This window comes from Cynocephalus volans, chromosome 5, assembly GCF_027409185.1.
Source record: "Cynocephalus volans isolate mCynVol1 chromosome 5, mCynVol1.pri, whole genome shotgun sequence".
In the NCBI taxonomy this organism is placed as follows: Eukaryota; Metazoa; Chordata; class Mammalia; order Dermoptera; family Cynocephalidae; genus Cynocephalus; species Cynocephalus volans.
In genome coordinates, this window is record NC_084464.1 from 135687145 (window position 1) to 135711004 (window position 23860).

Consider the following 23860-nt stretch of genomic DNA (forward strand, 5'->3'; position numbering starts at 1 on the left):
CGCGGCGGCGCGAGCGCCGAATGGGAGCGGCGGCCGGGCCAGCTCGGCAGCCCGGCGGGCGGCAGCTCGGGCGACCCCGGAGGCGGCTGGCAGGGCGCGTGCGCACTGCAGGGGCGCCAGATTTGGCGGGAGGGGGAGTGTCCAAAGCTCTTTGTTTGATGGCATCTCTGTTTACAGAGTTTACACTTTAATATCAACCTGTTTCCTCCTCCTCCTCCTCCTCCTCCGTGGCCTCCTTCTCCTCCTCCTCCTCTCTCTCCCGAGAAACTTCACCCCGGCGGTGCGGAGCGCCTCTGCGCAGCCGGGGAGGGACGCAGGCAGGCGGCGGGCACCGGGAGGCGGCAGCCCGGTGCGGTTCCCGCAGATCTCGGCGGAGCAGCCCCGCGCCCGCCGCGCCATGGCCCGGAGACCCCGGCACAGGTAACTGGGAGCCCGGGCGGGCGGCCGAGGGCGGGGGCACGCGGGGCGCCAAGCCCCTGAGAGCAGGTGGGAATTTGTTCCCGGACCTTCTGCGGGGCTGTCAGATCCTGCGACGACTTGGAGCCCCTGCCTCAGCAGCAGAAGCCGCTCGGGAAACTGATGAATAGAAGAGCCTGTGCGGGAAACGTGTCAGGACGCTGGGAAGCACACCCTGCGGCTCATTTTGCAAGTTGTGCGGGGATGTATTTCTCTTTAGGGGAAAGCAGCAGCACGTTCCAGCCGGGGGCAGAGCGGTGCCCACCAGCCCAGGGGAGCCCACCAGGTGCCTGGCTTGACGCCGCGGGTGTCGGCGAGGGAGTCGCAGCGTAATTGCTGGGTGCATTGAGATATGTTTGGACTTGGAAGTGCAGAGCATATGGCACATATAGGAAAAATGCCGGATTGTTTAGTAGCTGCAGGTAGTTCATGTAAATTTCATTCATTCTGTGTGGAGGCGAGGAAGAGTGTCAGCTGACAGACGGCTGGAAAGGAGACTTTAGGTGAGGAAAGGGATCTCTACGTTTGCAAATTGTTTTAAGCCCTGGTTTTGAAGGTTTGAATCATTATTCTCTGGGAGGCTTTTATTTCTCCTGCAAACATTGCACGCGCAGCTACACGCGCCCGCGCCGCACATGTCACCGCACTTGGGGAGGCTCGCCGGGATGACGCGTGAAATCCCCTTACATTTTGGCCGGACAGATGGGAAGAGGGAGCGGAGGAGGAGAGAAATAAATAGTCGTCTGAACTGTCAGTTGCTGGCTCTCCACCGGCCTCTGGACTTCCCGAACTGGACACACCGGAGCTCCCTGCGATCGGCTGGGTGTGGGGGCTAGCTCGCGGTTGCAACTCGTCGCAAAGGGACGGAGGCAGGCAGCACCCAAGGGCGCTGCTGCGCAACCAGGACGCAATCCCCGCAGGCTCTTCCCCTGGGCGAGAGGTCCCGGCGCGGCTCGGCTCGCACACGTGGACGCAGCTGAGGTCGCCGCTCCTCCCTGCGCCCTGCTCTCGCCACCTTAGGTCGCCACGGCCAAGGCGGGGTGACTCGACGGACCCCGGCGAAGGGGCTCTGGGCAAAACGTCCGTGGAGGCAAAGCCAGTCCACGCGCTTTTCCTCGGGTTGTGTGATTTTCTCGTGCATATTTGTTTTTGAACAGGCAGGCGCTGGGAAGTTGCAAAGAGCGTGGGTGTGGGCCCTGCAGCACCCCCGGCTGCGCCGGTCGGGAGCAGCGCCCAGGCACTGCTGGGCGCCAGAGAAAAGGGGGACGACCTGGGGAGCCCCGGGCTCTCTAAGTCTTGCTTGGGGCCTGGCCGCGCGGGCAGGCGGTGCTGCCCATGGCGAGATTTCACCTTTCGCCATTGAGACTTAACAGGCGAGCTGCCGGGGTTACCGTTTTTTGTTTTCTCATCTTTTTTTGAGAGCAGAAACCGGCAGCAGGAGGAGGAAGCTGGAAAGCGGTGCTAGGGGGAGGCGCGGCGGAGGCCCCGAGCCCCAGGTCTCGGCTGCCCCCGCGGGGCGGGGCCGCGCAGGTTCCAGGCGGCTCCCAGGTAGCCCGGAGGGGAGGTGGCGGGGAGGGGCGCGAGCCTTGAACCTGCCTCAGGGGGAAGAGAAACCCGGCTGCGGGCTCGAAGCCGTTTCTTGCAGGGCAAGCGTGAACTTGGCAGGGATTATTAACCAGGTCAGCGAAATGAGTCTGAACCCCTTTTCTAGAATCACAGTAGCGGCCACAAGACACTTCCTCCCGCTCCCCTCCCTCTTCCCAACCCCCAACTCCTCTTTTCTTTTTCGTTTCTTTGCACGGTTTGTTTCCTTGAGAGAATGAAATATTCATATTTGTACTCTTGTAACCACACCGGGTCTAGCAGGTGGGGAGTCGAGTGCATCAAGCCTGAAATCGCCCTTTGAAAGTCCTCTGACTGTTGGGTCTGAGATCTTGTCAGAGCTGATAAAGGAAAAGTTATTTCAGGTCCTTAGTAGAAATTAATCATGCTACTGAGGCGACCGGGACAACCTAGAGCAAGGAAATCGCATGCAAAGCTCAAAGGCGAGCCCCGTGCCCAGCCTGCTGATAGACTCCTGAGTGTGTGTGCGGCCCTGGCCTCGCCCTGCTGCCCTCGTGGCCTCTTCAGGACCTGCAGATGTCGCACACCACGTTTTCCCCCCCATACCTTGGTTTTGCACATCTCTGTCTCTGTGCTTAATTTTTAAGAGGCACAGAAAGACATGGAATCATCCTTTATTAGCGCTGGGAAGTACCTTGGAAATAGAATCCAAGCCGTTATGTGGAGGCGAGGAACTAAGGTCCTGAGAGAGAGGAAGTGATTTGTCCAAGTCACGCAGTTAGGTGGAAGCAGGAGGACTGATACCTTTGCCTCTAGAACGCTCGTCCTATTTGATTCCTGTTCTCTCTCACCTGACGTTGGCTGCCCCCTGTGGGCGGCTGACTGTGTTGCTTGTTCCTGGGTTCTTAAAGCTGTTGCCAAGAGAGAAGTGCCCACTTACTAGTTTGGAAAACGCCCTCACTTCCGAAAATGTGATCTCCGGATCCAGCCAAACCTAAAAAGTTAATCTGAGTTGAATCTATGACTCCCTTTTTAGACTCCTCTGGTTTTCTTGGTATCCCTGATATTTCACAAGGGACTTTCATTTGGGGGCTTTCCAAGGAGTTCCCTATGAACTTTTCAAAACATGCTGATTTACAGCTCTGGGTTTATAACTTTTTTCTTTTCTTTCTTTCTTTTTTTTTTTTTTTGCTTTATCATACTGTTTATATTAAAGGGAAACTCGTAATTATTATTAATCAGAAGTTGTTTAGTGCCTCCTGTTTACAGCGTGAAACAGAACTAGGCTCTCATTTCAAAGGACAGGAACTAAATGAAAGAAATGATTACAGATTATAAATACAGTTTAGTGGGATTTTTTGGAGGGTGGTGATATTTAAAGTTTGGATCACCTGCCGCGATGCAACTCGGACCATCCGACTGTTGGCCAAAATAATAGTTTAATTTGTAAGAACCTCCGATTCAGGATTTTTGGTAAGCACTTTTGCTTGACTTGTAGGGGGTTGGTAATATACACTTGTGAGTTAGTTTAGGAAGACAAAACCTGATATGAATATAAATTTCCTTTTCAAAAATAATAATTTACATTATGATGTTGCTTTTTATCATTTTTATTGGTCTCAGTTTGATAGATTTCTCAATAATACAATGATAAATTTTAATGAAGTTTCTAAGATAGTACAATTTTCCTATCTTAAGTTTTATAAGAAAAATTATAACTAAAACTAAACTGTGTCTGTGAAATTACTCTCATTTATTCAGTATATGATTAATAAACATTAAGTATAGCCTAACCTCATAAGTCATCAAAATTTTTAGTTTTGGTCAACTAGGTAAAAGGAAATCTCTTTTGAAAATTATAATGGGTTCTTCTTAAACCCATGGATTTCTTTTGGGGAATCCCTCCGTTTTGAATTAGGCAAATTTTAACATATTTCAAATACCATTGAGTCAGAGACAGAAAAAACAGAAGATAAGTAAGATTCTGACTATCAAGTAGCCTATTTATTCACTTAGTTACTCTGGAAACTGAGTATCGTAAACATAGCCACAAGGTGGATCAGCCAGGCCCAGAGTTTTGAATAGTTTGACATTAATGTTATTTACAAAACAGTTTGATCACCTCATGGTCTTATCCTTCCTCAAGTTTTAAAATCCTTTCCTCTTAGATTCTCCTAATCTTCTAATCTTTAGGGGATGACTATTAATTATGTTATTGGATGTATTACTCCTTGATTTTTTTTTTTCTTTTAATAAAACACCAGCCCCGTTGGAATAACAGAATTGAGTTGTTTATTGGGTTTGGGAAATATTATTTAAAGGATGTGACATATGCCAAAGATTTTTGAGTGTGTGCTTATATAAAGGACATAGTCTCTTGTTCCTTTTCTTGTCCTTAACATTAAGTTTTAAACTTAAACCTTCATTGGTTGGAAGGCTGCCAAATGTGTAACTTGTCTCTGGTCTAACAGTAACAGCAGGTTTAAACATGCAGAGCAATAGGAAACTAAGTGCCAAAGCCTTAGCCGTATCTGTGGATACCAGTAACAGCAGAACCAGTTTACAATACTAGAGCAACAGAATGCAAAAAACAATCTCGTTGTGCCAGTTCTCAAAGTTTTATCTCCATAACCTTTGAAAAGATTGTTAAGAAGTTTTCGTGTGAATTTTGTAATCCAATAGTTTAAATCCTCTTGTTTCAGCCCACGTCTGCCCATTCTTATTTCTGCAGCATATACAGTAGTGACGAGGACGATGAAGACTTTGAGATGTGTGACCATGACTATGACGGGCTGCTCCCCAAGTCTGGAAAGCGTCACTTGGGGAAAACTAGGTGGACCAGGGAAGAGGTAACTAATCACTTTATCAAAACATGAAAAGAAATACAGTGTATAATTTATGAAAAACAAAATTTCAGCTAAAGTACCTGTGTACAGAGTCATTAGCAGGCTCTTCATACCTTACCCTAGGCTTCCCCTGGCAGCGATCTTACCTCTCACCTCTCCCCCTCATGTACGCTGTACCATCCATTTCCAAACTATTTGTAGCTCTTTGAATGTCCTCTCCTTCACGCTTCATACTTCATCTGTGTTTTGCTCTGCCTGTTGAGTTCTCATTTTTTTGTTCCACCTCATCTTACTACTTCTTCATTACCTGTGAAGACGTCCCCTCTTCTGTGAAGCCATCTCTGGCTTCCCTGGACAGGGTTAGATGCCACCTCATGTGGTCCCATGCTATTGACGGCATGTTCTGTGTTTTCATTGCTATGACATGTCTGCCTCCACCAGTAGATTGCAGGTATTTTGAGGGCAGGGCTAAATGTCTGTTCATCTTTGTGCTTGCTGAACCCAGAATTGCTTATTGCAGGGCAGGATATTAATAAATGTTCCCTGAGTAAATGAATTGCTATTTCTCAAAACAAATGAAGGAATAAAACAAAACACTCATAGAATTCATCTTGTTACAGAGTATTCATTTAATATTCTTGACATATAATATTTCACAGAGCCATATCCATGAAGGTATGTTTTAAAAGCATCCAATAATGGATGAAGATGGAACCTGCTTCCCACGTTTCTTTTTCTGCTGGCCTATCAAAAGCTTGATCTTTGTAGGAATGGGAAAATACTTCTGAAGCAAAATCGTTATCGTGTGAGGAAACATTTCTTTTTCTTTAATATTCTCAAAAATTTTTAGAACTAATTTCAGAAGATTTCATGTTAGCATAAACAGTATTAACTCTTCTTCGGTTTCATTGCACTCTGCTTCATTTAAACCAGGGCTCCTGTTGAATCCCTCAGGATTCCCAGGGAGACCCCTAAATAGATGCATGTTTTACCTATTTTTTTTTTTTTTTTTTTAAAGATGACCGGTAAGGGAATCTCAACCCTTGGCTTGGTGTTGTCAGCACCACGCTCAGCCAGTGAGCAAACCGGCCATCCCTATATAGGATCCGAACCCGTGGCCTTGGTGTTATCAGCACCGCACTCTACCGAGTGAGCCACGGGCCAGCCTCATGTTTTACCTATTGAGATTGTGCACTTGGTTGATCCTTAGAGATATAGAAATTCCTTTGTTATCACTGGTTTCCTAATTCCTACCACCTGTATTGTGTGTGAATGTTACCTTTGCAGAAACCTAAGAAGGAACACATTTAGAAAGACACTTGTGAATTAGGAGGATGTGCCCAGTACGTGAACTGAAAGAACTGATTGCTCATGCATGTTTAGTGTCTTCTGTGTTCTAATACGTTTGGCCTCATTTAAACTGTGCCTATATTGATACAAAAACTAAATAATTTGCTTACATTATACATGCCTTAAATAAGTTTAATAAAGAAAAGTGATCTTACTTTTTTATATGAAAGAGGTTAAACTAACTGGAAATATTATATTTCTCACTCAAGATCTTATCTGTTGCTGTAGTTAAATATCTACTGAATATAACATTGGAATTCATTTTTTTCCCTACAAAGTAAGACTCTTAACAAGTACCATATATTAAACATTTAATGTATGCCAGGTTTATGTTAAGTTTTTCTAATAATTACCTCATGTTGATATCAGAATTCCCATTTTATAGATGACAGTACTAATTAGGTCCAGAAAGGTAAAATTATATACCCAAGTTTATACAACTAATCAATAGATGAGTCAATATGCAAACTCTGGCCTGACTCTAGATAAGTCTATGCTCTAAGCCAGTATATTACATTAATATCAGCTGTATTTGGATACTTTTGAGAGATTATTTTTCTGGATTGAATTATTGGATTGGTTCCGTCATTCACTCTAACTTGAACAGAGTTGTACAGTAAATGATTGATATTCTAGGATTACCTTTAAATATCTTAGGATGAAAAACTAAAGAAGCTGGTGGAACAGAATGGAACAGATGACTGGAAAGTTATTGCCAATTATCTTCCGGTAAGTTAGTAATTTTTTCTTTTTGTAAAAGAAAAGTTGTCCCAAGGATTTAAATAGTATTCTGGGACAGATTATTGGCTATTACATATTTGCTCACTTATAAGAGGTAGGGGGAGAGATGCCTAGTCTATAACATATTAACTTATATTTTATATTATAATGCATATAATTTAGATTTCTAAATAGATTATTAAAGATTTTGACATTTTTTTTAATTGCTTCTTGTTTTATCTTTTCATTTATTAGGTTAATATAAATTAGCAGTTTGGTGATCTGTTACGTGGTAGATGATTAAACTTGATGTTTTCTCCAAGTCAGCTTCTTCCAAATTCTGTATCATGGGAGCTGGCCAGTTAGCTCAGTTGGTTAGAGCACATCCTTATAGCACCAGGGTCAAGGGTTTGGATCCCTGTACACACCAGCCACCACAAATAAATAAATAAATTCCCTTTTTTTTTTTTTTTTTGACCAGTGAGGGGATCGCAACCATTGGCACGGTGTGGTCTGCACCATGCTCAGCCAGTGAGCGCACCGGCCATCCCTATATAGGATTGGAACCTGCGGCCTCAGCGCTACCAGCGCCACACTCCCCCGAGTGAGCCACGGGGCCAGCCCTGCCCTGTTTTTGTTAATAACCATACTTTTGGTGCCCGGGTTTCAAATTCTGTAGTCTTAGGCTGGCCAGTTAGCACAACTGGTTAGAGTGCAGTGTTAATAACACCAGGGTCAAGGGTTCAGATCCCCATAGCTAGCTGCCAAAAAATCATAAGTAAGTAAGTAAGTAAAAGTAAATAAATAAATAAATAAAGCAAAATTCTGCCACCTTTTTGACTTATCCCACTCCTCCAACCCCTACATCAGATACTAAGAAACCTGGAATACCACTGTAGTCTGTCTCTTCCTTTCCATTCTCGTGGTTGTGCCATGGGGTCAGCCCCCTGCCCTCTCATCTGGACTATTATACTGGCTTCTCCACTTGCAGCTTTCCACTTTTCCAGCCATCCAAAACGCCACTGGCAGATGGAGCTTCTTAAAATAGCTGTCCATAATCTTCTCAAAACCAACCACAGTGACTTAGAATCTCACAATTTTAGTAAACTACATTGACCTGGCACACAAGGACCCTCCTGTATGGCCCCAGCTTACAGCTCCAGTTCTGTTTCCTACTTCCTCTCTGTAAGCAGGTTTGCTTGAATTCAATTCTGGTTTCCCTCCTCTGTGCTTTTGTTCCTGGTAATCCTGCCTCCTAGAATGTCTGCCTTTATTTCACCAGTTAAAGTTCTGTCCATGCTTCAAAGTTCATATCAAGAGCTTTTCCAAATTCCTCCAAAAGAGAAGCTTCTCTCTTCACCCCAATATCATTTTGCTTTGGTCTCTTCTTGCATATGAATCAAATTCGGCCTTTGTTAGAATTACTTCTATACTTCTCTTTTCATTCTTATAAGATTACTGGTTCCTCTAAGGTAGTACCTATCTTTTATTCATCTTTGTTCCTTCCACAGTATAGATACTTGTGGTCCTGAATTGAAGCACATCTCTTACTTTGAATAGGAAGCAAACTTGGTCATTTAGGGTGGGTTTCCAGAAAAACTGCACAATATGGAAACTCTAACAAGTTTTAAGCCACGCAGGTATTTCCACATGCAACAGACTGAGGTCAAGGTTAAGTTAAATTGACAGGCACATGTGCAATATGATGTTCCTCTAGTCCACATGGCAGGACTGTTTCCCTCAGGAGGCCGAGCTTCTAATTTTAGATGCAACTTTGATGTATTCTTTGTATGTTCTTTAGCCTTTAAGTAATGAATGATAGGTGGGCTACTGTAAACATGCCCTAAAATGTTCTTGAATGTTTTCACTGTATATTGTCTAGGTATGATTTATATTATAACAAAGTCTTCATGTGCTTATCACATCATATCTGTCATATCTTTATGGTGATGTGTACATTGTTTGTCTAGAATCGAACAGATGTGCAGTGCCAACACCGATGGCAGAAAGTACTAAACCCTGAACTTATCAAGGGTCCTTGGACCAAGGAAGAAGATCAGAGAGTAAGTTCTTTCTTCATTGGGGTGTGAATCATAGTTAAGAACATTCCCAAAACATCTTTGTTGAATGTTTCCCAACTTGAGGAAGCAGGTAAAGTGTGCAAACAGGAAGTAAAGGACTATTACCATATTTCCAATGAATTAAAGCAGATTTTTAGAAATTTTCTGAAGATCTTATAACACTGAAGAATGACTACACTGACTCATTACATAACATTAAAACATAGGTTATTTTTGTGTGTTTATCTGAAGGTGATAGAGCTTGTACAGAAATACGGTCCGAAACGTTGGTCTGTTATTGCCAAGCACTTAAAAGGGAGAATTGGAAAACAATGTAGGGAGAGGTGGCATAACCACTTGAATCCAGAAGTTAAGAAAACCTCCTGGACAGAAGAGGAAGACAGAATTATTTACCAGGCACACAAGAGACTGGGGAACAGATGGGCAGAAATCGCAAAGCTACTGCCTGGACGGTAATAATATACAAAAACTATATTGATTGGGAAGAATGAGGGAGTGGGTATTGAGCATTCTGTTTTAAATGTATGGTGGGTGAATTACATTCCATCAATCATGAGTGTTTCATTAGATAAACCAGATCCATAGCTTTAGAACTGGAAGAGATCTTAAAGTTTATCTGGTTGAGGACTTCCAGGATCCACCCAGTGGTGAGCCCTGGGCCAAGACCTTTAATTGTTCTCAGCCTCAATGTCCCAATTTGAAGATGAATAATAACCTACTTCACAGAGCCATTGTTAGGATCAAATAAAATGAATGTCAGAGCACTTCGTAAGCCACAGAACTCTAAGCACATTGAAGGAAACTGAAGACAGACAAGTTTGTCTCTGGTCTGAGTTCACATGGCTGGTTAGGTGACCAGAAGGAACTCATTTTCCTAATATCTGCATTCATTTCATTATACCACTGGGCTTAATTGTTTTTTCCAATAAAAAAATAAGGTGTGTCTAGAATTATCATACTGCTCCCAGGTTTTTAAATAATGTTAGTGTAATGCTTTCCTTTTAATGAACAAAGCAAGAAAATGACCTCATTATCAGGGATAACTATGGAAGCTCATTTTTGTCCCACTTTCCCCACTTAAATAGTATATAACAGATTGTGTTTACTTTGAAAAGTAATACTTTTTATTATGTCTTATGTAAAAATAATGTAATGTAGAAAATATTAAAAATAGCTTTATTCTTGAGCTTCATAATACAGGAGAAAGGCTCGTTCCAAGGATGGTTTATGTAGTATTCTCTTGTGTTGCTCCAAAGCATTTCTTCCCTCATTCATAGTTCAGTGTAAGTTTAGAACATTCAAGAGGTTGGTGAAAGAGGCCTTTTCTCCCACGTAGTCTGAGAGGATATGCTGTTGATTCTTCTAAAAGTTAAAGGGGCGATTGAACTTCCTCTTTCTTCAGCATACATTCCCCCACCCCCATTGAAATAGTAAAAGAAAGGCTTAAAACGGTTTTTTGAATTGAGAAACTGTTTTCCTGAGAATGGAAAGACTTTAGTAAAAATGCTTTGCAGTTTGAAAATATATTGGGGGTTAGCACCTTTCCCTTTGGGATCCCATTTTCCACTCTCAGTTCTGTTTGGTTATAAGAACAATTGGGGTGGTTTTCAAAAGGTGTAGGAGGGGTTTTGTTTGTTTTTTTACTGAAAATGTCTCACTAGTCCCATGACAGATAGAGTGGACAGTGCGGCAGAATCATTATAATTTACCAAACATTACCAAGTCCCCGTTGTGGTATGTAGGCCCTGCTAAGCCACACTCAAAGGAATAATTTTTCTAAGACAGCTGGAACTTTAAGTTGTGTTACAGTCTCATACCACAAACAATCAGAATCAACGTGAAGGGTTATTGTATTGAAAATACTCCTTTACCAAGGAAACAAAATGGTTAGAAGATAACAAAATCTATAGAAAACAACATGCATTCCAGATTATGTAAGTAAGAGAAATCTACAGATTTTAAATTAGGCAACAGGGAAAGAATGATTTTAGGAGGTAAAGAAGACCAAAACAATTAAACAGAAAACTATTAGTGGACCCAAAGAAAAGGTCTCTGTTAGAAACAGTTTCCTGTCAATTAACTCTAATCTGACTTGAAATTTTTGTTTGTAAAATTTTTATGTGATATATTTCTGTGCAGAACTGATAATGCTATCAAGAACCACTGGAATTCTACAATGCGACGGAAGGTCGAACAGGAAGGTTATCTGCAGGAGTCTTCTAAAGCCGGCCAACCAACAGCGGCCACAAGTTTCCAGAAGAACAGTCATTTGATGGGTTTTACTCATACTCCACCTTCAGCTCAACTCCCTCCAACTGGCCAGCCCCCAGTAAACAATGACTATTCCTATTACCACATTTCTGAAGCACAAAATGTAAGCCATCCCCGAGAATTTAGCTTAATAAGAGAGATCGGAATAATAATACTTCGCAGTTGCATGCTTTTCAGAGAGCTTTCAGTCACAATCATGATTCATCATCATCTACACCCTTTGAAGTAGATAGGTGTAGGTATTGTTATCCCTGATTTATGTATCCAGAAACGAGGATGGTAAGTCATTCATCTAGGGTTACACAGCTCATAGAGATAGTGCTGAGCAGAATTCAGGTTCTTTGATTCTAACCTGCTGCTTCAAAACTAAGTTAGCTTTTGACTGTAAATTTACTTAAAGTACTGCTGAAGAAGAATGGAGGAATGGAAATATATTTGTAGTTTATTTTTCTCTTCCAAAAAGAAGAGTGAATGCAATATTACTTTTAAAGAAGAAATAGTTTGACATTGAAATTCAAGGGAGAATTGTAAGTTCAATTCTGGCAGTGACCTAGCAGAAATGTCTTAATTTGTTTGTTCAGTGAGTGTTTGCCTTCTTATGTTGAGTCAGGACCAGAGCTATGTGACATTAATTCTCTGATGTTTCCTTTTATCCTACTCTGAATCGATGATATTCCTTCTTCATTTCTAGGTGTTAATATTTAGAGAAAGAAATAATTCATAATGGGTGGAAAACAAGAAAAAAAAGAAAAAATTAAGACACGTTAATCTTAGAACTAACAATAACAAATGATAAAACTTACCCAAGAATACAGAGTTCATATGCAAATTCTATGCAAAACATATTCATAAATAATTTTTACTCTTCTCTATCTGTTCCATGCGTTTGTCTGCAAACTTTCCAGAAAGATCTCAGGTGGACAAATTACTGTAAGAGGTTCTGTGCTTTTTATTAAAACTCATTCTAAGAAAAATATATTTGTTTACAAACACCTAATGCCATCAGTTTTTTCCATCAAAACATCTTTCATACATTCATGAATGTATTTTAGATTATACTTTCCATTGTGTTTTTCTCTAATTCAGGAATACTTTCTGACAGAATAGCTTTAGCTATTTAGTCATTTTTGAAGCCCTGGCTAAATTTCCAGTTAGAGGGTTTTTTTTTTTTTTTATTGTTTAGTGAATTTTATCAGTAAAATACTTTTCCCCCTCAGTCCCAGAACAAAACCGCAGGAAGCCAAGTACCCTGAAGCATGTGTAACCATGAACGAAGCAGCCTTTGTTTTGCCTTTTCGATCTAGGTCTCCAGTCATGTTCCGTATCCTGTGGCGTTACATGTAAATATAGTCAATGTCCCTCAACCAGCTGCTGCAGCCATTCAGGTAAGATCGTTTTATAAAGAAACTTGGTAGCTGTTCAAGGCACTGCTTTTAAGAAATGCTTTATTTCTTACATCTAAACATGTATTTTCACCTGACCAACTGAAGTAAAGAGAAAAGGGAATGTGGAGAGGAGTTCTGGCCAGCAGTCTACCAATCTTGGCTTCTAGAGTGCTCTGGAATTTTCTGTTTCTCTGATGTTATAAGATGAAACAGGTCATCAGTCAGTATCCACTCTAGCCTCAGATTTACATCCTTCCCTTAGGACTGAAATAACATTCACAAGGATTGCTGCAGTGGCCACATTCAATGGCGTTGGTTTCACACTGAGGCTCTTTGGACCGTGTGTGGTACCTCCTGACTACAGGCTACAATCATTGTATTTACAGCTTCCAATCAGACGTTTTCTTTTCTGCCCTTAACTTGTAATTTCAGAGACACTATAATGATGAAGATCCTGAGAAAGAAAAGCGAATAAAGGAATTAGAGTTGCTCCTAATGTCTACTGAGAATGAGCTAAAAGGACAGCAGGCGCTACCAGTAAGAATGTCATTGTGTGCTTAATGGGGGGGAGGTAGCAACTTCACTCCTTGTCTTCTAAACATTACACTAATCAAGGCTTTACATACCCATTAATGATGTTTCAACCCAAGAAACAAAATGCAGTTGGTATCAGACCATATGACACCAAATGTCTGTTGACTAAGTCGGAAGTTGTCTTTTTGTATTGCAATTGAAACACAATAGCCACTTGTGACTGTCATCAGGTTTTTTCCTCCAGAAGGACTGTAATCAATTCAAAGACTAGCAAAGATAAAATGAGTGAAAATCTGCATTTTTTATAATACTATATGTTGCCTATTCATTTGAGTTTTTCCTTTTTCTATTATTTTCTCAACCTATATTTTCATATTTTATCATTTCAAACATGATTTGATGCATGTTCAATTTACAAATGTAAAAAAGATATATATAAAACCTCTTCGTTAACAACAGCCACTCTTGTTTGCATGCATGAAAGCTGTGCTGGCCATTACTGAATTGTCTTTTTTAAGTGACTGGATAGCAAACTGGCAAAGCAGCTTATACTTTGTAACATAAGTAGTTAAGCAACAAAGAGAATAAAAGAGAAGTGATACCCAGTAGGTATTCTTAGGGGTAAATTTCTTTTTTGTTAAATAATAAAATGATTATGTGCATATGCAAGTTTGACCGCTTTTTAACTTTAGTTAATGTTTTGTAACTTCTCCTGTTGTGTGGTCATGCTGTAAGGAGACTTCTGTTAATTTGCTCTTCTGCTTTCCTAACCACGTTGATTTGTCATCTGTGCAATCTATAGCATTAGAAAGGGATAGAAGGAACAAGAATATGTCAGATAAAAGCAACTCTCACTCTTGAATCCTCTAGTCTTTTTGTAGATCAGAATGCAAATAGGACAATTCTTAACTCACAGCCAACATTTATGGGCCATTTGCAAATTATATTAAATTGGATTTTTAAGACACTCAGTATGAGAATTGTACTTTGTGACATAGTCCCATCAGTGGAAATTTTAACAAAATGATAACAATTAAGGTAATCATGTAGGTACAAATTATAGCACTATTAAAAAGCAGGGTCTTGCATTGATAAAAGGAAACATCTTGACAACTGTTTCATAGCCGTAAGTTTTGGATGATGCAATTACTTTTATCTTTCCTCCAACAGCATCTGATACCTTGTGCAACATCATTGCTAAGTTCCTTCTCCCTTTCATCTCCCCACTCTTTCTTTATTTCTACACACCCCCTTCCTCAGACACAGAACCACTCATGCAGCTACCCCGGGTGGCACAGCACCACCATTGCCGACCACACCAGACCTCATGGAGACAGTGCACCTGTTTCCTGTTTGGGAGAACACCACTCCACTCCATCTCTACCAGTGGATCCTGGCTCCCTACCTGAAGAAAGTGCCTCACCAGCAAGGTGCATGATCGTCCACCAGGGCACCATTCTGGATAATGTTAAGAACCTCTTAGAATTTGCAGAAACTCTCCAATTTATAGATTCTGTAAGTAGAATTGTTAAAGCAACTTAATGTTTCTGGAAGAGGAATTAGAAAACCCATTTCTTAAATCATTGCCATTTTCTGTAGCAAATATGTTATTAGCATATATTCATGTAAAAGTAAGATTTTCGTCTTAGCATATATGTTTTTTCGAAGATGTTGATTTCGTAGGCTACCCAGATAAGAGGTAGTTTTTCACACTTTGCCTTCAAAAGGCATATTTGTTAAAATAGTGAAGTTGATGACTTGCAAAGCAGAGTTCAGGTTATGGGAATGATGTCTGAGTTGCTTTTAACTTTTTTTTTTACTTCAATTACTTTGTGCTTCTCTAGAATTTTGCTTTGCTTTCGGATAGCACATTAAGAATGATATCTACTTGGAGATTCAAGCAGTCTTTCAATGTATTTGAAGTGATAGTTCATTGGTGGTACATGGCTTTCTCTACAAAATTCCGATTATTGATTAACAAACAATCCCTTTGATTCACTGAGATAAACCATCTTTAGTGAAACTAATTTGAGTCCAGTACCTCCTTCGCAGACACTCAGTTCATTTCCTTTGTTTCCCGGTTGGTTAAAAAGCATGTATTACATGCCCGTGGGACAGGGAATGACTAGTGCCATCTGGAAAAGGCTTTTGCATTACATCGCATGCAAATAATAGAGTGCTGGAAGCTTCCTGCGGCACATGTGTAGGACCAGCCTTGCGGCAGCATGGTGCACCCCTCTAATGCAAAGTAACAGAACAACTGTTCATTCTGAAGCTGTTTCTCAAGAAGTCCAGATGGGCCAGGTGTTTTGTTTGCATTTAGCATCTCTTTCTCAGTGCTGTGTTTCAGGTGATGATGGCACACACTCTCTCAAAGTCCTGTGCCTCCCACATTGTTTCAGGATTCTTCATCACGGTGTGATCTCAGCAGTTTTGAATTCTTTGAAGAAGCAGACCTTTCACGTAGCCAACATCACACAGGCAAAGCCCTCAAGCTTCAGCAAAGAGGGGGCAATGTGAATAGACCTGCAGGAGAGCCTAGCCCGAGGGTGAACAAACGCTTGTTGAGTGAGGGTTCACCTGACCCACCCAAGGCCTCACCTCCCGCGAGGCACAGCACAATTCCACTGGTCATCCTCCGAAAAAAGCGGGGCCAGGCCAGCCCCTTAGCGACAGGAGACTCTAGCTTCATATTTGCTGACGCCAGCAGTTCAACTCCCAAGCGTTCCCCTGTCAAAAGCCTACCCTTCTCTCCCTCGAAGGTAGAGCACAATTTCTGCACAGCTGTTACTAATTTTCAACAGACACCCGAGCCTTCCTAATCTAGAAACTAATCCTTCAGAGCAAATGACTAATTGCTGTTGCCTCACTGATTCCACTCCATCATTGTTAAGTCATATTGCCTCCCAGAGTTTAGACTGTCTGCAGACTGACTGATGATTTTGTCATAATTCTCTCTCTTTTACTTTTTTGGTGATTTGGAAGATAGTTGCATGAGATGTACTTTTATTTCCTTCAACACTCAAGTTTAACATTTCTGTCCCTTCCTCTTCTACCATGTGATCCTTCCCTTTTAATATTTTAACATATTTTCTGCCACTTTGTTCATGTATTATTATGTGATTCACTGACCCAGAGGTGGAGCGAACCAAATTATGTTTATATCACGTTTGGGTTGCAACTAGGAAATATAAAGCTAGAAAATATAAAGGTTCCAATCCATCTTTAAGTGGAAATGTTTAGGAAGAGGAACAATGTCTAAGGAAAATAACTTTCTTAAATTTTAACTTCTCAACATTGGCTCTTTTGAGTTTTGCCGTAATATTTTACTAGTGCACTTTTTCCAATGAGTATCTTATTTTATATACTTGAAATTAATAGATAATTTGGCACTTAAAAACATTTTTCCCATTATGTCTGGTGAGTTTAAGAACAGCTTTACATATGAACAAATGATGTCCCCACAAAAACTAATTACCTTTTTTTTTGCCTTTATCTTTCAAACTGTGTTATACAGAATATTTGTTCTATAAAACTTTAATAGATTTTCTAGAAAAAATCTAAATATATGTGTGTATAAGTTTGGGAAACACTAAATCAAAGTTAAAAATTGGTTTCTTTACTGCAGGACCTCTCAGGGTTATTAATATGCTAATGTACATTGTGAATTTCCAGGAGGAGATTATGACATGTTGTGTTTCCCAAACTTATTTTACCTTGGAATTGTTTGAGGAACACCTATCATTTTCCCAGAACTTTAGAATTCTGCCAGACACAGATCATTATTCAAGAATTTTCCATAAAATGTAAACCTTCTGTAATAATAATTTTGGTTCATAGATTACTAAAGAGAAAACAGAATATGAAAGAAAAACACTAATTGTTTTCCCAAAAAATCACTTTAACCTTTTTTAATGTTAATAAAGGCACTTCTCATTTACTTTAATGGCAAGTGTCATTTATTGAGAACATTTTCTTAGGATTTTGCAAGTTTTTCAGCATTGACCGTAGACTTTATTTCTTAGAAATCACACTCCAAATCTTGGGTGCCCAACTTGGGTAAATCTTGGGTAAATAAAATAATTACCTTATTCAACACTACATGACTTGTTAATATCTTTATTATTTTATATAGTGGGTCAGTAAAACATACTTGCTTGTTATCATGGTGTGATTTTTAAATTGGGCTAAAAAGAATCACTGTTTAATTTAAGTAATTTTTATTCTTTCTCCCCATATTTAGTTCTTAAACACTTCCAGTAACCATGAAAACTTAGACTTGGAAATACCTTCTTTAACGTCCAGCCCTCTCAATGGCCACAAATTGACTGTTACAGCACCATTTCATAGAGACCAGACTATGAAAACGCAAAAGGAAAATACCATGTAAGTCCTCGGTTCAAAAAGAAAATTATTTATCTTCTTTACTTATTTTTAATTGATGGAATATAGTCCCCTAATGTCTGATCCACTTACTTGTATGTACATAATTTTACTGACCACTTGTATGTAATTATTGAATATGCCTGTCATGGGCATGTTACAATCACCTACAGGTAGAAGGTGGGAGGATAAACTAAATTACCTTTTGTAGTTCACTCCAAAATTTTCTATATATGCAAATGTAGTTTCCACATAATTTTTCCCTTCAATTTTGTTCATTCAATAAGGTCTTTTCTTCTCACTGGAAACAAGATTTTCTACCTCCTTTCCTCTCAGATTATAAGCTTCAGAATAAGAATGAGTATGGTTCTTTACTTAATTCATATTTTTTAATCTTACTTTTTCTTTTTAAATTTTATGTATGGATAGGACCTCTTCTGACATCACCAGGAATAGTATATAATTAGAAGCCAAGGGATGATTATGCGGTTAATTCTGTTCAATAAAGGCTTAACCAGTTCAAAGAAATGGCAGAGAAAGTCAGTGTGAATTATAAGAAAGCTTTGAAAAAAATGTACTCATGTTATTTCTAAGTACGAAAAATAAATTTTGTCTACCCCTGTACCATCCTGAACGTGCCTGATCTTGCCTGATCTCAGAAGCTAAGTAACACAGGGCCTGGTTAATACTTGGATGGAAGACCACCTGCAGATACAGGGTGCTGATGGCTTGTAAAAAATTTTTAAAATAAAAAAAAGTAAGTTTTAAAAGGTTAACATATGTTTTCTAGTGTGGGCCCTGTTTTAATGAACAGATAAAATTGGTTGGTAAATAACCTCAGATCTTTACAATGCTTCTGGTGATTTATGTAGACCTAGGGTTGCTACATGTGTCTTCAGAACCATTAAGGAAAGATTTTAATGCTCTTAGTGTTAGAGGTATAATAGTTTAAAATATTTGAAAATATGTGATATACATATTATCTTTTTCTTAACACATAATATGATTAAGCAGGATACCCAATTCCATATCAATAACAGAGCTTGTTTTATTCAGTGGAAAAATATTAAATTTAACAGGTAAAACAATGTAGGGTGCATATGTTCTTTTATATTGAGCCAGTGCTTGTTTTCTTTTTAAAGTTTTAGAACTCCAGCTATTAAAAGGTCAATCTTAGAAAGCTCTCCAAGAACTCCTACACCATTCAAACATGCACTTGCAGCTCAAGAAATTAAATATGGTCCCTTGAAGATGCTAGTAAGTTTTTAAAAGTTCTTGGGTTTAGTTGGTTTATTAGTACAGACAGGAATTTTTTTCTGATGTAAAGATACTCTTCCCTTTAGCCTCAGACACCCTCTCATCTAGTAGAAGACCTACAGGATGTGATCAAACAAGAATCTGATGAATCTGGAATTGTTGCTGAATTTCAAGAAAATGGACCACCCTTACTGAAGAAAATCAAACAAGAGGTAAATATGAGATCCTCTGGGAGGAACAAGCCGTGATTCCTCCTTCCTTGTATGCAGCTTGATGTGTTTGGCATTGGCTCTGGGTAAACCACTTTTCATACGAGATGCAGTTAGAAGATATTCCCAGGCTGTAGGCATCCAGCCTTTCATTTGGGAAGCCCAACCATTTCTATCTACTTCATGTTTGGATGGCAAGCATGCTAGAGAGGATACAGGAGAGAGAGAAGCAGCTTTTTACTGTATTTTTTTTTATCACTGATTATAGACAGATGATTGATAGACATTTCATTTTCAGATATTGTGGGTAATTGGAATTTAAATTAAAATAGTAGTATTTTTAATTCATAGTATAAAAGAAAGGGAATCTAACCTGCAAGCATCAAAGTTTTAGCATGTTGGCCAGAGGCATTTCCAACAGGTTAGATACAATGCCTCTTGAATTTATTTTCATGTAAGAAAAAGTGTTTGAGAGACTGGCCAGAAATTTAACTCTTGAGCATAAATGTTTCATGGGAAATTCTAGTTCTAGAAACAAATCACAAAGCACTTCTGGTTTGCTTTTAGGTGGAATCACCAACTGATAAAGCAGGGAACTTCTTCTGCTCAAACCACTGGGAAGGGGACAGTCTGAATACTCAACTGTTCACACAGGCGTCACCTGTGGCAGATGCCCCAGTAAGTCCATGCACATAAGTCGCCAAGTTGTCACGTGATGTTGGTGCCTCACAAAATCCCATGTGTGGCATGTGGAGCTACTGAGGTTTCAGCACATATTCCTTACTGCATCTTATTTTTAAATAGTCTCTCTCACATGGTTTTTGTTAATTATTAATGTAGAATACAGAGTTGAAATTTCTGTTTGTGTATTGGAAACAGATTCCGTTCCATTGAAGACTTTCTTATTTGTTTTCTCAAGGTTTGAGTGTCCTTGCCACTTGAAAAATCTGCAGCATGGATATTTCTATAAAAACAGAATGTTAATTTTTAAATTTTCCTTTAATTTATCTGTCTTCTAAATGTAGTATTTCCTTCTCGTTAAGTTGTCTCTTGTTTGGTTTTATGTAGCATCTAGCATGGTACCAACCACAGCATCTATAGTAGGTGCCCACTGTTGTGCCCAATATTGCATTGCTTTGGTTATCACCATTTTTAATGTTCATAATTTGTGGATGGTTGCTCTTATGTCCTATGGAGAATCAGAGCTAATAACAATTGCTAATGCTTCCTCAGTATGTACTAATAGGAAAGTACTATTCTAAGGGCTTTAGATGAATTAATTCATTTTAATCCTCACAACAACCCTGTAAGGTTGGCAACAATATCATCTATTATACCAACTGGGAATCTGAGGCATGGGGAGGCTTAGTCATTTGCTCAAGATTATGTACCTAATAAGTGGTGGTGCTGTGTTAGAACTCAGAAAATCTGGTTCTAAATTTCATACTTTTCACCATTGTACTATACTGCCATTAATTTGTAGCTCTAAAATAGTTCTGTGCCAATATATGAAATAGAGTTCTCTCTCGAGAGCTTAGTAAATCTTTTATTTTTAAAAGCATGTATTTATTAATTCATTTACCAGATATTTTCTGAGTGCCTACCACATGCCTAAAACTATGTAGGACCCTTGAAGCTTTTTGTTTTGGTGACATTTACCACAATGGGATTAAGGTTAATTTATAGTTGAGTCCCCCTTTTAACTTACAGGGAAAAGAATTTCTGGCAGATACCTGCATTTTTCATGCTAATGTGTATCATCTTATAGTAATCTACTTTCTACTGTGATAGAATTATATTGACGCTCATATTATCCAACTTCATTTAAATTTCAAATGATTCTCTTTCCCTTTAGAATATTCTTACAAGTTCCGTTTTAATGACGCCGGTATCAGAAGATGAAGACAATGTTCTCAAAGCATTTACAGTACCTAAAAACAGGTCCCTGGCGAGTACCTTGCAGGTAATTACTATTCCAACATTGGTATCTTACAATTTGCTCACTGAAAAACTGTCATCTTATGTGATATTCTTTAACATTTTAAACATAGGAGAGAGATGCTTTTAAACAATTTCTTGCCTCTTAAAAAAAATCCTATAATTTCTTATTGCTACTGATATGAGAGATGCTGGAAATTTTTGTGAGAGGAGGTTATCTTTTGGCTTTTTTTGTTTTGTTTTATTTTGTTTGGTTTGGTGGCTGGCTGGTATAGGAGCAGGTTCTTAAAGCATGATGAAGTGAAACATTTTTTACTGTGACTGAGATTAAGATCCCACATTACACGTGTCAACATCCCCTCCTTCTGCTTTTAAATATCTTATAAAAGTTTATCTATATAGTTTACTTTTTGTTCCAAAACTTTTATTTTTTATGCTCTATCACTAAGCAATCAAAGCTCAGAGACTGTTTAGATTTTTAAATGAAGTTTGGAATGAGCTAGACAGAAAAGAATTGCACTGTATTTGACTATCAGAATAAAAAAGTCAACTGTCAGTGTTGTGTGGCGAATCTGTAGTTGACCATCTGCTGTCAGGTTTTAATATCAAAAGAGATTTCCCTTGTAACCCTGAAATGGGTGTGTGTTGATGAAATACAACAAAATTTCCAGATTAAACCCGAGCCAAATGTAAACAGAAATGCAAATTCACTCCCCCAAATTATTTAAAGCAGTTCCCAACATTAAATAGCCCAGTACCCAGCCACCTGCAGAACTCTCCCCCCTGTGCTACTCAGAGGGAAACTTCATAAACATTGGAGCAGGTGGAGAACTTGGATTCAGAAATGGAAGTTGTATTTGATGATGTAAGTTTAAAGGCACCATAATAGGATTGTATTAGTCCATTTCTGTAGCTTATAACAAAATACACAGAACTGGGTGATTTATAAAGAAAATGAAATTTATTGCTTACAGTTTCTGAGGCTAGGAAGTCCAAAGTCCATCTGGTGGTGGCAACAGTGACCCAGGGAGTCTCACATTGCAAGATGGTGGAAGCAGAAAGAGCAGAGAGAGAGAAAGACAAACTCTCCTTTTCTTTTAAAGCTCTCAGAACCACGCCCCAGCCACCATTTTTAATTCATTCACTACGGCACAGTCCTACAATTCAGTCATCTCTTCGAGGCTCCACCTTTCAATTAATAATAGGATTTCCCACCCTCTTAACAGTCAAAGTGGGCACCAAGTTTCTAATACATAAAACTTGGGGAACACAATTCAAGCTTTAATGAGTTTTGGGGGATGTAATTCAATCCACTACAAGGATGGTTGTCTTGTAACCTTGCTTGTGCCCTTAAAGGACTTTCCCATCATGGTGATATGCCTTCTGGCTCCAAATTGTGAGAATCTTAAAAATTCCTCTTTTTAAGTATTCATGATAGTATTATTTTAACGCAAATATAGCTAGAAAGGTTGTAGGCACATTTTATTTATTAATTCACATTGCTGCCCTCATGGCCTCTATCTGACACTCATTGTTTTGGGAGATGGCTGTGGATTGGAGTGTGGGAGAGGGAAAGTCAGTGTTTGTAGTGAATCTGTATAAATCCTGAGTCAGTCAGGCTTGTGTAGACCCCATATGGAGAAGATTCAGAATATCACAAAGAATTGGGAGATGAGGAAGACAATTCCACCCAGGTGTAAAAGGGACAAAGAAAGGGGATTAGAAAGATGTCAAGGCAAAGGGCAACTATTTCAGACTTTTGCTCAGAGCTGATCCTGAGTCCAGAAGGGATACCCTTTCTTTGTTTTTCTTTTCCTCTTCTCTCCTAAGTTACTTGGCCTTTGGTTCCCAGAGCACAGAATTTGACTGCTGCTATTAGTACTTTAGTTAAGTTAGATTAAGTTTTATGTATATTCTGCAATCTAGCCTGGGACCGAGCTGTATCTATAGTAGTATAGAAAAAAATGCATTCTAACTTTCAAAGTGCAAGCTTGTAAATATATATAGGACACTTATCATTACATAAGTTGAAAACCCCTGGTTATTTTCTAAAATCAAATCCCAATAGATTTTGACCTAACCAAATAGTGTTTAGCCAAAACCATTTAGAGCTGAACATGCTGCCAATATAAAATATGTTATATAAGAGTTGTCAATAATGTCGGTGTTTATGAAAAATACATTGTTCAATTTATTACCATAAAGTTTCTAATGCTATTACATTAAAAAAAAGAATTTTATCTACCTATTTGTATTTTACTTAATGGAAATATTAGCTGTCTTTGAAACTCAAAATGAAGTGGTAGCTTTACTTTGTTTATCTGTATTTTCCAGCATATCAGTGACTCATATTTGGCACTCTGCAGATTCTAACATTTGTATACTGAGATTAAGTCATGTGTGTAGATCACATGGTGAAGGTGATTTTTGTCAATTCCACCAAACTGAATAATTGAGACTTAAAAGGTCATTTTAGAGTCAGTGTTTCTATCTATACTATATAGTTTACTGGTTCACACTGATTGAATGTATTTTAATAACCTGCTGTAATAGATAACCAATTCATTTTAAGAAATACTAAATGAATGAATGCTATACACCAAGTATTTCCTTCATTTTTGTCTTGGAAATCTAGCTTCTGATACCACAGAAATATGTGATTTCTAAAACATTTCAAACTTTTGTGATAAATGTTGGAAAATGCATCAAGTGATTCTAAATATTTAACATACACTGCCTATATTTCATATAATCCTGATTAACAATATTTATATATGTTTTTCTTCAGTTTGGTAAGTTTATTTGTTTAAAACATAAAGCCATTTCATATATTTCCATTGGTGATCCTATTTGACACATCAAGCAGA

The 23860-nt window shown here is 39.2% G+C and overlaps 1 protein-coding gene across 8 annotated transcripts in view; it reads left to right on the plus strand.

The window, feature by feature from the left end:
* Nucleotides 1-397: 397 nt before the first annotated feature.
* Nucleotides 398-23860, plus strand: part of MYB (MYB proto-oncogene, transcription factor) — a 32380-nt gene continuing 8917 nt past the window's right edge. Inside the window, exons 1-15 of one of the 8 annotated variants that reach the window (XM_063097453.1) lie at nucleotides 398-420; nucleotides 4751-4868; nucleotides 6873-6944; nucleotides 8906-8998; nucleotides 9248-9468; nucleotides 11156-11390; nucleotides 12592-12672; nucleotides 13105-13209; nucleotides 14467-14721; nucleotides 15609-15968; nucleotides 17450-17592; nucleotides 18732-18846; nucleotides 18933-19058; nucleotides 19623-19733; nucleotides 20911-21018. In XM_063097453.1, coding sequence (XP_062953523.1) covers nucleotides 398-420; nucleotides 4751-4868; nucleotides 6873-6944; nucleotides 8906-8998; nucleotides 9248-9468; nucleotides 11156-11390; nucleotides 12592-12672; nucleotides 13105-13209; nucleotides 14467-14721; nucleotides 15609-15968; nucleotides 17450-17592; nucleotides 18732-18846; nucleotides 18933-19058; nucleotides 19623-19733; nucleotides 20911-21018 — 2166 coding nt within the window. The remainder of the gene's footprint in view (nucleotides 421-4750; nucleotides 4869-6872; nucleotides 6945-8905; nucleotides 8999-9247; nucleotides 9469-11155; nucleotides 11391-12591; nucleotides 12673-13104; nucleotides 13210-14466; nucleotides 14722-15608; nucleotides 15969-17449; nucleotides 17593-18731; nucleotides 18847-18932; nucleotides 19059-19622; nucleotides 19734-20910; nucleotides 21019-23860) is intronic. The other 7 variants (XM_063097456.1, XM_063097455.1, XM_063097457.1 and 4 more) reach the window with 7 other exon arrangements.